The following is a 12,300-nucleotide window of genomic DNA, read 5'->3' on the forward strand; positions in this document are numbered from 1 at the left end:
GTTGACTTTGTTTCACGTGTTTTGTACCCGGCGACGTCATCTTCTCCAAATTATGACCCACGAATACGGTCGTCGTATCTCATTGACAGGTGAACTCCGTATTCCTGGTCAACATCGTAAGGATCCTCGTGACACGCATTAAGCCCAAGGCGTCAGCACTGGAGACAACGCAGTTCAGGCAAGGATTTGTTTTAATACCCTGTCTTGTCGTAATCGGTGGGAGTTTGGTGTTAATGGTGGGTTTTGTGCATCTTAAGATCTAAGGGTAAACGGCCAAAAACACGTGCGATTTTACACTAGTTTTGTGCATGAATTTTTGTTATCTCGTTACCAGAAAAGATGGTAAATGCAGTAAAATTGGCTACCTTTTCTGATTCTATTACGTGACTATGACCTGCAGTGAAATGACCGGGACACTTCGCGTTATCATATTGATCATATATTGGACCCGATCGCGTAATTACCTTATTAATTAATAAAATACATGAATGAATGTTTATTTCAAATAATCACTGGTTGTTTGTTGTAAGCGGAAATTGTGGTTATGGAGGAGGGACGGGAAAGTGAAATGTGTGTCGGGGCCACTGTAAAACTCTCTCAACCACGCCAAATTCAGCGGCAAACCTTGACAGAATGATTTTTAAAAAAAACACTATCCTAGGCAAATGGAAGTGATCCTCAATGGTCGAACAACTTGGTGTCGAGTCAGTGATATTCCCTCCTCGTCCATAGTAGGTCACTTCCACAAGGAGGGTATATAGCTTTTCCTTCGTCGGCGTGGAAAAAAATCCGCAATGTGAACACGAAACTGATACATTTTGACTGTGTCATAACAGTTATATTCTCGCTTTTTTATGAATATGAAATTAAAGGAGGGGTTGGCGCCTTTAATGGCGCCGGCTAATCCTCTTCGCAGGGCCAGCAAAACTAAAAGCACAAGAAGGCGAAAAGCACCGGAGACAGTAAAATCTATTTAAACATTTGCGAGTTCCACACACGAGTAAAGGAAGGCGCACAAGCGAGTAAAATGACACTGAGAGACACAAACACACTTCCGTAAAACGTGAAAGTGCACAAAAGAGTCTGAACACACTTGTTGAATGATTACCGTGCCTCCGTGTGCAGAAAAGCCATCAAGGCCACGGCACTGCTCTTTCCTCTGCTGGGCATCACGCACCTGCTGTTTTGCATCAACCCTCAGAACGAGACCATGGGACTCAAGGAAGCGTACATGATCATCAACGCCGTCCTCCAATCGTCGCAGGTATAACCGGTGCTTCGAAATTCTTTGAAACCATGTAGCTAGCAATATGAAGCTGTAAGCTCCATGGTTCTTACCATTAGAGAGCTTCAGTATAGCGTAACATTCTTGCGTTAGCGCTAGCGTCTGACGCAACGCTAATACTATATGGTACACCGCAGAGCGCGGCTCTAACTAGTCCTCTTGAATAGCGGAAACAAGCGGGACGCAAGCAAATACAGACAGTTGCCGCCACCTAGGCCTTGCGGTACCGCGGTTAGAGATTCTCTTGCCGAGCGTCGAGAGTGAATGCTGTGCACGGGAGAGAATATTCGCTGGTATAAAATGTTCACGAATTTTTGAAGCGAAGCTTTATAGGCTCACAAGTGTCGGTGGTGGTGGTGGTGTCACGCTGAAAAGTGGGCCGATCCTGGCGATAGTGCAGAAAGGGTCCAAGCTCAATGGCACATACCAGGGACAAGAAAGAAAGAAAGAAAGAAAGAAAGAAAGAAAGAAAGAAAGAAAGAAAGAAAGAAAGAAAGAAAGAAAGAAAGAAAGAAAGAAAGGCTACTAATTCAAAGTTCATCATCATCATCATCAGCCTATATTTTATGTCCACTGCAGGACGAAGGCCTCTCGCTGCGATCTCCAATTACCCCTGTCTTGCGCTAGCGTATTCCAACTTGCGCCTGCAAATTTCCTAACTTCATCATCCCATCTGGTTTTCTGCCGACCTCGACTGCGCTTCCCTTCTCTTGGTATCCATTCTGTAACCCTAATGGTCCACCGGTTATCCATCCTACGCATTACATGGCCTGCCCAGCTACATTTCTTCCGCTTAATGTCAACTAGAACATCGGCTATCCCCGTTTGTTCTCTGATCCACACCGCTTCCTTCCCATCTCTTAATGTTAGGCCTAACATTTTTCGTTCCATCGCTCTTTGTGCGGTCCTTAACTTGTTCTCGAGCTTCTTTGTTAACCTCCAAGTTTCTGCCCCATATGTTAGCACCGGTAGAATGCAATGATTGTACACTTTTCTTTTCAACGACAGTGGTAAGCTCCCAGTCAGGATTTCGTAATGCCTGCCGTATGCACTCCAACCCAATTTTATTCTTCTGTAAATTTCTTTCTCGTGATCAGGGTCCCCTGTGAGTAATTGACCTAGATAAACGTACTCCTTTACAGACTCTAGAGGCTGACTGGCGATCCTGAATTCTTGTTCCCTTGCCAGGCTATTGAACATTATCTTTGTCTTCTGCATATTCATCTTCAACCCAATTCTTACACTTTCTCGATTAAGTGTTGCGGGATAAAGTTGCGGGATAACAAATGCTGCCGTTGTGGTTGATGGTGTGACCGAACCATCGGTATATACTTGTACAGTCCCACTATACAATGTAAATGTATGGAACAGGGTGAGCTGCTTCAGGCCAATAGTAGAAACATGGGATTTATTCGTAATTCCTGGTATTTGAAGCCTCACTAGTGGTCTCGGTAATGTCCAGGGAGGTGTCTCGGGGATGAAGGCTTGTCAACAGTTTAAGTGTGGTCACCGGCAAGACATGCTACAGCGCTTCAGCCATTGCTCCTGTTTGGAGCGGTAAAAGTGTAAAACTAGTCAAACCGCAATCTGCCCTTGTCCCGCGACGCGTTTGCCTTCACGCGTGCCTCCCGTGTAGCCTGCTGGGAACCTTTTTTATGTGGCTGAACCCGAAAAACGAGACTAGGAACAACGCGATTACAGGAACAGATAAATTCACACCTAAACAGCGAATCCGAATCTCTAATACTCTTTTCTTTAAAGCACAAAAACATCGACAGTAGTTCTTGCAGTAGCTGCTATTTTGCTGTTGACGATAATGTACGCGTGGTTCAATTTTAAAGCCATGTTATTCCCATTGCAGGCGTTTATTCCGGCGAGCCCTGTAGTGAACTTCTGTCTCCCTTAACCATTAGCCAAGAAGGCCAGTGTCTTCTGTGAACCTCAGGGTTGTCCGTATTACCCTATGTTCCGGTCTCTGTACGCCACAAGAAAACGTGTAACTCTCAGATAGGCGTCGATGCTCGCGGGTAGTTTTCCATCACAATGAGTACTTAGCGTGTGCAGCTAAACTAAAAGAGGCAACCACAGTGTGCTGCGTGCCGAGCCTTTTCTTTTTTTTTTTTCCCCCCGTCGCGCGCTTGAAGCTTTCGCGGCGGGAAGCGGAGCCGATGAACATCCGCGCCCACAGATGAACGTTGCGAGAGAAGCGATCGAGTATGACAGGGCACTCGGCAGCCTGCCAATGCTACACGTACGTATGCTATGCCCGACGCCGACAACTTTCTTTGAAAGTAGAGGCGCTTCTACGTGGACGAGTACAAAGAGTCCAGACGTTTTGGTGGCTTTTACGGTTTCAATTTTATCAGCCCGATAAAAGCATCAGTGCTTTTTATTGTACTTTCTTGCAAGTGCTTTCGCGTTTGTCTTCGGAGGCTTTGAGCTGGGGTGGCCCTGACATCTGCTGTCACCTCGGCCTGGGGATCGTTAGATCGTTAACTGGCAACTCTGGAACGTGTCCCAAGTTTCCGGCTCCTGCATTCACGGCGGACATTAATCATCTTCCGTAACTGTACCATGGCATACTTCGAAAGCACAAGATTCTATCGAAGGTCGAGCTCAAGCCTAGGGTTTCTTTGTGTATCCCCACATAATTACCCCTACCTGGCTTTCCTCCACAGTTACTCTCTCTAGCCATCTGGCCTCGAAAATACACTAACGTAAATGAAAAATTTACAAATTTTTCGGTAGACGCCGCCGACAATTATTGTCAAGACAGCATTCGTTTCTTTGAAATTCGCTGGAATTTCGTTGAGTTGCTGCTTCTGAACGCCACTTCTCCTCGCTCCCGACGCTACGCCCTTCTTCTAACTCCTTCACCACCCGTCCACCGCGTTCCCCTATATTTCATTTACGTGGAATCGACCCAGTTTTCATTTCACCAACTCCGGGATCGACCCAGCCTGCGATGCCGTACCTTCTGCGGGATCAGCCCAGTTCAGTCGGCGAGAAACCAACCCAGCAGGTGCACCAAACTTCGGAGAGTAAAGCATACAAAGCGTTATTTTCATTAAAAGGTGGCGAGCTCAAAGGCGCATATTTCTTGCAGTGAGAATGTTTCGTTACCATTTGTGGTTCAACTGCGTAATTCTGTAGGGAATAAGGCCGGTCACCCGCACATCTTTAGGAGGAGCACAGTCAATCCATCATGTTCTGTCACGTGCAGCTGGAGGCACGCGGTTACTCCACAAATTCCTCGCCCCCTCCCCTCCTCAGGCCACATTTTATTCCTGTCACTCCTTCCTAACCCTTCCACCACATCTCTTTGAGTCCTTTATACCGCCCTCAGCCCGTTTATCCTCGCATTTCTATAAAGTAACGGTTCGTTGATAGAACGCCCGAATCGTCGCAAAGCAGAGAATGGTTTTTAAATTTTCGTCATTTCTTGAGTTCGATCCATGATCGCCGCAGCCGTAGTACAGGCTTTCTCAAGCACTACATAACGCTACAAAATTGCTCGTCAAGGAAAAAAGATGTTGTGTTACAACCTTTTCTATAATCGTTACAATCCTATCTGATCCATAGGTTCAATACATTGCAACCAATATGCATAAACGTTTCAAAGGGAGCTTTAGAATATATTCGCTATGCTAAACTTCAAACTATTGGCAACAACACATAGTTATTTTTCATTGAGTTTCTCAGTGGTGTGTGTGTGTGTGTGTGTGTTTGTGTGTTCGTTCTGCGTCGTGCGTGCGTGCGTGCGTGTGCGTGCGTGCGTGCGTGCGTGCGTGCGTGCGTGCGTGCGTGCGTGCGTGCGTGCGTGCGTGCGTGCGTGCGTGCGTGCGTGCGTGCGTGCGTTGTGTGTGTGTTTTTTTTTTTGGGGGGGGGGGGGGTGGTGTCTCGTTCTTCGTTTTGTTTTGTTTTGTGTAGTTTTTTTTTTTTTTTTTTTTTGGGGGGGGGGGGTTGTCAATATTCAGACTTCCCCTTTCTTCCACTCGTTCCTTTCGTTCTTTTATTTATATATTTATTCCTTTTTTCCACGGGCACCATTTTTCTGCCGCTACTTTTATTCTCTCTTCCAGAGAAACGATAGTTCACTCACCTCCGGCAGAGCAGATATCCCCCTCCCCATCATACAGGCCCCTTCCACGAACCTACAATGACACGTCAACCGGCTGACACATGGCGCTGCCTGACATTCCTCCAACGACGTTCAGTAGCGCATTACCTTTCATTTCAATTCTGCACCCTCGCCGCTACCACACTCTCGCTCGTTACCTCACCCACCCGTCTTACCTTCTCTCCCCTTTAGAAGAACCCTACCTATATATACTGTGCAGAGGAGAGCATATGTCGCCTTGAAAAAGGCAAGTCCACCTGTCCAAACGTTGGCTCCTGCTTTCACCTTGTTCTCGTGTTGCTCATCGTCTTGAATTTCCATCTCCCGCATTCCCCGTGTTTTCCCTGAACATTTTCCCTGCTAAATCAAAATATGATTTTAACGTGATATCGTTAAGGGCCCCGTGTCATATAACATCCCGCCTCGGCGTCAGCCGTCAGCGGTGTTGTCCGTCAGAAAAACTCATCCTGAACCACCCCGACCACGCAGGCCCTCCGGGTGGCGCAGAGCCGTTAGTGAACAAAATTGAATTTCTCAAAGTAAAATCCGTCAGAAAAAAAAACGTAGAGTACGACTTAACTTACAACCTACAGGCATGATAGCGTCATATTGTAACTTGAATATGCGAGAAGACATAATTCCGTTACGCGGAAACTAACACACAAACGCTTTTTTGCTTGCGATGAGTCACTGTTTGTAGCCTCTGCCTTACAGGGATACGAGCCATTGCTCTGCCCTGCACTGCCGCCGGGATCGGCCCACCACTGTTTTTTGTCGACGTTACGCCACGAAGAAATCCCGGGATCCTAGCCATAGACAGCTGCGCTGTAAAAAGAAATGGAGCTGGGCAGGCCGTGTAATGCGTAGAGCAGATAACCGGTGGACCATTAGAGTTACAGAATCGATGCCTAGGAAAGGGAAGCACAGTCGAGGATGGCAGAACGTTAGGTGGGGGGGGGGGGGGGGATGACATGAGGTAATTGGCAAGCTCAAGTTGGAATCAGTTAGCGCAAGACTACCGCGTTTCACTCTTAAGGGCGAAGCTTACATATTCCCCTGCTCGCTGTCCAAAAACGGTGAATCATCTATATACAGCGTCAGTATCGTCCCAAACGTCACAGATTCAATTCCTATGTCGAATAACTCACGAATTGTGCACTAATGCAACGTAATTTTTTTCTGAAGTACGAACAATGAATCACGCAAACAATCAGCGCTCATGTTTAAGTGATTTAATTTCCGTTCATGTGTCTTTAAGTGCGCTGCCTTTATAACAATAATGATAAACTAGCTAGCCCAACCTCGGTAATGTAACGTAACGCAGAAATGTCGTTGCATTCTCTTAAATGATTTCTTTAACCTTTCTTTCTCTCTCTCTTCCTCTCCGTCTGATTTCCAGGGAATATTCGTGTCCGTTCTGTACTGCTTCATGGACTCAGAGGTACGTCACACTCGTAGCTTTTTCGTGGCATATCTTTGTTTTAACGACCCGCTTGACTGTCACGAATATCACCGTGCGTTTTTATTGTCAAGTGCTGATTACTTCGAAATGGGCGCTTATGACAACGTACAGGCAAGCTGTTCAGACCACGACCACTACAAATGCGTCAAACCGAGACTGTGTATGTATCTATGTGCAATAGAATATCCGCTAGAAACACAAGAAAGTGTTAGTGGGAAAACATAGCACGCGCGAACAACTAGGGAGAGGGCGAACAGGGAAATTTCACCAGTGAAATCTGATTATTTATGCCAAGGTCTAGATCTTTAGGAAAACGCTGCTTTCGTCTATGCTTTGCCCGCGATGACACCATTTAATTCCTCTTTAAATATAATCCAAGAATTTGTCAAATACAAAACGTATTTGAATTCGCACGACATAGTTACAAAGTGTTACCAGGCTGTTTGTAGCGCATTTATGTAAAGGGGCTCTAAAAAGTTTTAAGTTACCCCTCTCACAATATGAGAAAAAGAAACAAGGAAAAGCCCTTACCTTCAGAAGAGGCTTGTTAGCCAGGTAAGACGCAAAAACAAGAAACAGATGGCAACGCCGCCTACAACATCCCGCACCAGCCAGCCATGACGTCATGAATTTTGACAATGTCTCATCAGTCCTCGTCAACTTTTTATCTGTAAAAAAAAAGAAATGTTTTGCATCCTAAAAGAACCAGAGTCTCAACCTAGCAACCTCTAAGAGCTTTTAATGAGTCACAAAGGCCCAAATGTGAATCAATACATTCCCGTTGCATCGCTGAGGTTTCGGGTTTTATTTTCTCTGATTATAATCAAAGACGTATTTCACGGGCGACCATGGCTAGAGAAGGGAACCCGTGCGGATGTCAGTTGTTAGTCATCGATTCAAAGGAGGTCAGGCCAGAATGCTATCTCATTACAGTCGCTCATGTGTAGCGTGATTACCTTGAGATATATACATATATATATATATATATATATATATATATATATCAGTGCAGTACAAAAAAAGAAGCACGTAGGAAAAACATAACAAGACTTTACTGACGTTTCGGCCAATCAAGTTCAGTACAACGTTTCCAAACTATAGAACCGTTCATACAATAGAACAGTCACTGCAGCCGGTGTTCTCGAAACGCAGGTGCAGACGGCATTGCGCAACGCCTACCTGCGCGCCGCCGTACGGCGGGATCCACGAAAGGTCAGCCGATCGTCTCGGTCTTGGATTCTACCCGGCGGTCGCCAGAGCAGGCTCGGCCGTTCCACGGTGTCTTCGCTTTCGTCGGTGTCGAGGAAGCTTCCACCCGCCGCGTCGCAGCCGGCGTCCAACTACCGGGACAGCCGTCGAGACAACGGGCGCGACGGAACATGCTGCAATGCGGCCGGTTTGCCGTGCCACTGCCGAAGCGCGCTGCAGCTCAGTGACCCTGGACGCAGCCGCGACAGAACCGTCGACAACTTTCACGTGTGAAACGCCACGGCCAGCCGAGGTCTAACTCCGTGCTACGCACTCAAGACCCGAGAAACTGTTCGCCCCGTAGCCAGCGACTTGAAGTGCATTAGTACGGCGAAAAAGAAGGAAAAATGTTACAGTAAACTGGAATTCAACGTTCTTGATGTACTGTCGTATACTAAACGCGTTAGTATCATTTCTATATCAATGGTTAGTGTCACTGGTATCCGCAGCCCTGGAGGAATTCGTCGAAGAGCTGAAAACTCTTACTGAAGGGTTGAAATACATAGCGGCGCCGTGCGCGACCATACTGGACGTAGTCTTCCCTCATGGGTACTAAATTTTGATAAAAGAGCTGTCTCGGCTCCTGCTGACCTTTCTTTGACAGCGATTTGTCCAGCTTGTGGCTGGAGACGTTTGGGGACCATCACTAGGGGTCTATAAGTGAAGTTCAGGCATGCTACCTTTGCTCCATCTAGCCACTTTGTTTATCCCTCGTGAGAGTGTTGGGGATGAGAGACATGCTTACTCCGCATGTAACGCTGTGGCATGTCTACATCAGTACAACTTAGAATGTGACGTTCGGGCGGAGATATTCTCGGAATGCCTTTGCAACGCTAGATCCGCCTGCAGATCAACCTCCTCCGAAGGCTTCCAGCTTATATGGCGGCCGATCACATGGCTGGCGTCTACTCCTAGATATTACTTCAACTCTGTCCTATGTATGAGGTATCTGAATTTTCCGGGTTTCAAGCTGGTGCGCACAAGGGCACACCACTTTACCGCAGCACTTCACCCGTGGGTGCCCATAGGCTCTCACTATGCTTTTGTAAGACATGGCAGACGCAGTCGGGAAGCAAGGATGATCATGGGGACTGTATGTCTACACTTCCTTCGCATGCACCACACGAAAGACCTTCGCAGGTGTATGCTAATCTCAGTAACCGGCACATCAAAGACAGCGAGGCTGCATAAACGACTCCTCACACTCGTCGGAAGTGCTAGGATTCTATTTTCTCGCTGTTTCTTACGGAGGTTCCATCACTGATAGTGTCTGCGAGTTCTCATAGACACCCTGGCTACACGGCCGCTACGGGAGTTCCTACGCAGGCAGTTCATCTGGGCATGCCCGAAAGCTACACCCACCAACACTCACCGCACTAACACTACACGCATCATAACTACGGCCGAGCAGTGGGAGACTTTGCTGCTCAGCTTGGACCCAGAAGAGCAGCTCTGGGCCGTCCGGATGGCCGAAGACGCCGCCAGAAAGCAAGGGCTGGCCGCCGTCTGAGGAAGGGGAGGCCTGGGGGTTAATCTCCCAACCCCCGCCGCCCCCAGACCCCATCATGGACACAATAAAGTTTTATCTCTCTCTCTCTCTCTCTCTCTCTCTCTCTCTCCGCAGTCGTACAAACTCCTAGCTGACCTCCAACGTGCAGCCGGCGAAACACGGCGTGAGGAAAAAATATTACAGATTACCGTCTGCAGAAAAAAAATTCGGGGTAGCTTGCACTAGTGGCGCAAGGTTAAAGACACAGCGGAGCTTATTGGTTCCTAGCTGGTCGTGGCTATACGAAGTGATGCTAAGTTATACGAAGTAATGCCAAGTGATGCTAAGTTATACGAAGTGTATAAGCATTACCTCGTGGTCCGTGGCATCGGGGAACGCTTCGCGAAGCACTTGCAGTCCGAGCACACGTAGAGGAGGTGGGGCAAAAACTATGCACAGTGTATGGGCGGCGTGCAGCAGACGACACGCAGAGAGGACGTCACGGCGCAAGCGCAGTAGCGCGCAGCTGGCGGGAGCTAGGCGGAGCCGTGTCTCTGTCGGGCGAAGCGAGCGCGCACCTGCGCCGGTGGTTACTAGGCAACGCGAGGTGACGTCATTGGTACTGCTTCGGCGCATGCGTGGCTAGGCGAAGTTGGGCCAGGTAGTGCGCAGTTGGGGCTTGGTTATTGCTAGGCAACGGCGCAAAGTTTTCTGCGGACTTCGGACGTTTCTCCTCCAGCTTTAACAGCTTTGCTGTTTTAAAAAAATGTGCCGAGAAGTTGCCTATTTCATTGAGGTACACACAAGGTAACTTTGATTTCATTAACATTGCTAATTATACTTTAAAGAAACAATTCGGGACTCCGACGGAGGTAGCGTTACTGGTTATTTGGTATTTGATACCGAGCATGCCGGCGCACGCCGGCCTTCACCATCGCCCACGAACGGTTGAGGATCTCCCGTTTCGGTGACATTGGATACCAACACGTCACAGCACGCCGACTTTCAGGTAACAGCCATTTATTTTGTACCTCAAACCCTTACACCATTTTTAGTGCAAGGGTGTGAGCTTTAAATTAATTTACACCCTTACCTATATTTAAGGGTGTATATTGCCACATACTTACATTCAATTTGGGTGTAAGAGTGTAAGTTTTGGACCAATTTACACCCTTACTAATGCGAAAGCACTATATGCGCCATTACGCGAAAATCCCGCCGTGGCGTCGGCGGCGTGACCGAGTAACGGCACCAAAAATGGCCGACGGCGCAAAGAGTACAAATGCGTCGAAAATGCTCGGACTAACGACACATTCCTCAGCGGGGTTCCTGTAAACGAAGTAAACATACGGCTTCGAAAAGAAAACTTGATACACTTCGGTCTGGGTGGGAATCAAACCCGGACTTCCGGTGTGCGAGACGAGCCCGTTTCCCCGACGCCACGGTGGCTCCACGGTTCGGGCTGACTAAAGGTGTACCTAAGTGCGTGCGTGATTGCACACATCACGTCGCAGCTATCTGTCTGACTAGAAGGTTTCACCAAAGGGACTATAATGCTTTCTCACTCCCACACGTAAGAAATCTTGGGTGCCTCTGCCGAATCTTCACTTTTAAAGGAGTAAATTATTTTGCAGTGTAATCGTCAAAGCACCAACGAGACGCCGGCGACGGCAGGCGACGTGAGTAGACGCTGGGCTGCGGTGTCTGAACAGAGTGGCGCCTTCGGACTCGCACATGACCGCTCTCAGCGAGCAAGATAAAGCACTCGTTTCCACCGTTCTCCAGCTAACTCTTTCGAATATCGCTCCTTGCGAGGAAAATAAAGGACGCGAAACGTGCTGAAAAAAAATCGTGTATGCTGGTCGTTGTAGTGGCGTCGCATTGTCACTCGACGGTAGTTTCGGCTACCCACTAAAGGACAGCTCGTCGACGCTTTTAAAGTTGCTACCGGGAATGCGATGTTGGAGGAAGCGTCGGCTAACTTTGTTACATACATCAGCTTGTCCTTCCGGTGATTAACATTTGCAGTCACGTGCTCGTGGACAGACCATTCCTGCGTTTGTACAATTTTTCGTCAAAGGATAACTGAACCACGCGGTTACCAAGGGTAGCAATTGTAAAGTATAACTTCTATTGCAGGTTGCCCCGTTTAAGTGATCGCGTCGAATAATACGTTCTTGAATTGGGGGAAAGCCTCAAAATTTTGCGCGGAATAGCGCTACAGTTGAAACTTGGTTTAACGAAGTCATGACAACGCTCGAATTATTTCGTTAAATCGGGAAGTTCGTAAAAGCGAGATAGAGATTTTCGCACTCCTTCGAAATCTAAAATTGTAACGTAGCGACACCCAAAAAACAAAAGTCCGCGAGGGTGGCCCGAATTGCTTGTGCGATGTGCGATGCAGGCTAGGTAGACGGTCGTGTGAATCTACGACAGGCTGCCGATATCCAAAGACGCGGAGAACGAATGCAGTGATTGTGCTAGCAGGCCGAACAAGAAAGTGGCGAGAAGACGATCAGTGCCATCTGTCGCATAAACCATGAAATAATGAAAGCAACCACCACCGACCCTAGCGCCATCTGGCACGTAAGAGCGCTACCGACTGCCGAGTCTGTTGTTGCGTGCATAGGCGTGGCGTGCAGCCTCATCCAAACAAAGCTAGGGCCGTGACCAGGGAGCTGAGATGATTTAACGCG

General features: G+C 47.8%; 1 protein-coding gene across 1 annotated transcript in view; it reads left to right on the forward strand.

Annotated features, from left to right (window-relative positions):
- LOC119434568 (corticotropin-releasing factor receptor 1) overlaps positions 1 to 8,408 on the forward strand; it is a gene marked incomplete at its 5' end in the record, with an annotated part of 35,781 nt that extends 27,373 nt beyond the window's left edge. Inside the window, 4 exons of the mRNA XM_049659534.1 lie at positions 90 to 178; positions 1,126 to 1,264; positions 6,805 to 6,846; positions 8,020 to 8,408. Of these exons, the coding sequence (XP_049515491.1) occupies positions 90 to 178; positions 1,126 to 1,264; positions 6,805 to 6,846; positions 8,020 to 8,349 (600 nt within the window). The remainder of the gene's footprint in view (positions 1 to 89; positions 179 to 1,125; positions 1,265 to 6,804; positions 6,847 to 8,019) is intronic.
- Between the last annotated feature and the right edge of the window lie 3,892 nt (positions 8,409 to 12,300).

Source organism: Dermacentor silvarum, unplaced genomic scaffold (assembly GCF_013339745.2).
Source record: "Dermacentor silvarum isolate Dsil-2018 unplaced genomic scaffold, BIME_Dsil_1.4 Seq13193, whole genome shotgun sequence".
NCBI lineage: Eukaryota > Metazoa > Arthropoda > Arachnida > Ixodida > Ixodidae > Dermacentor > Dermacentor silvarum.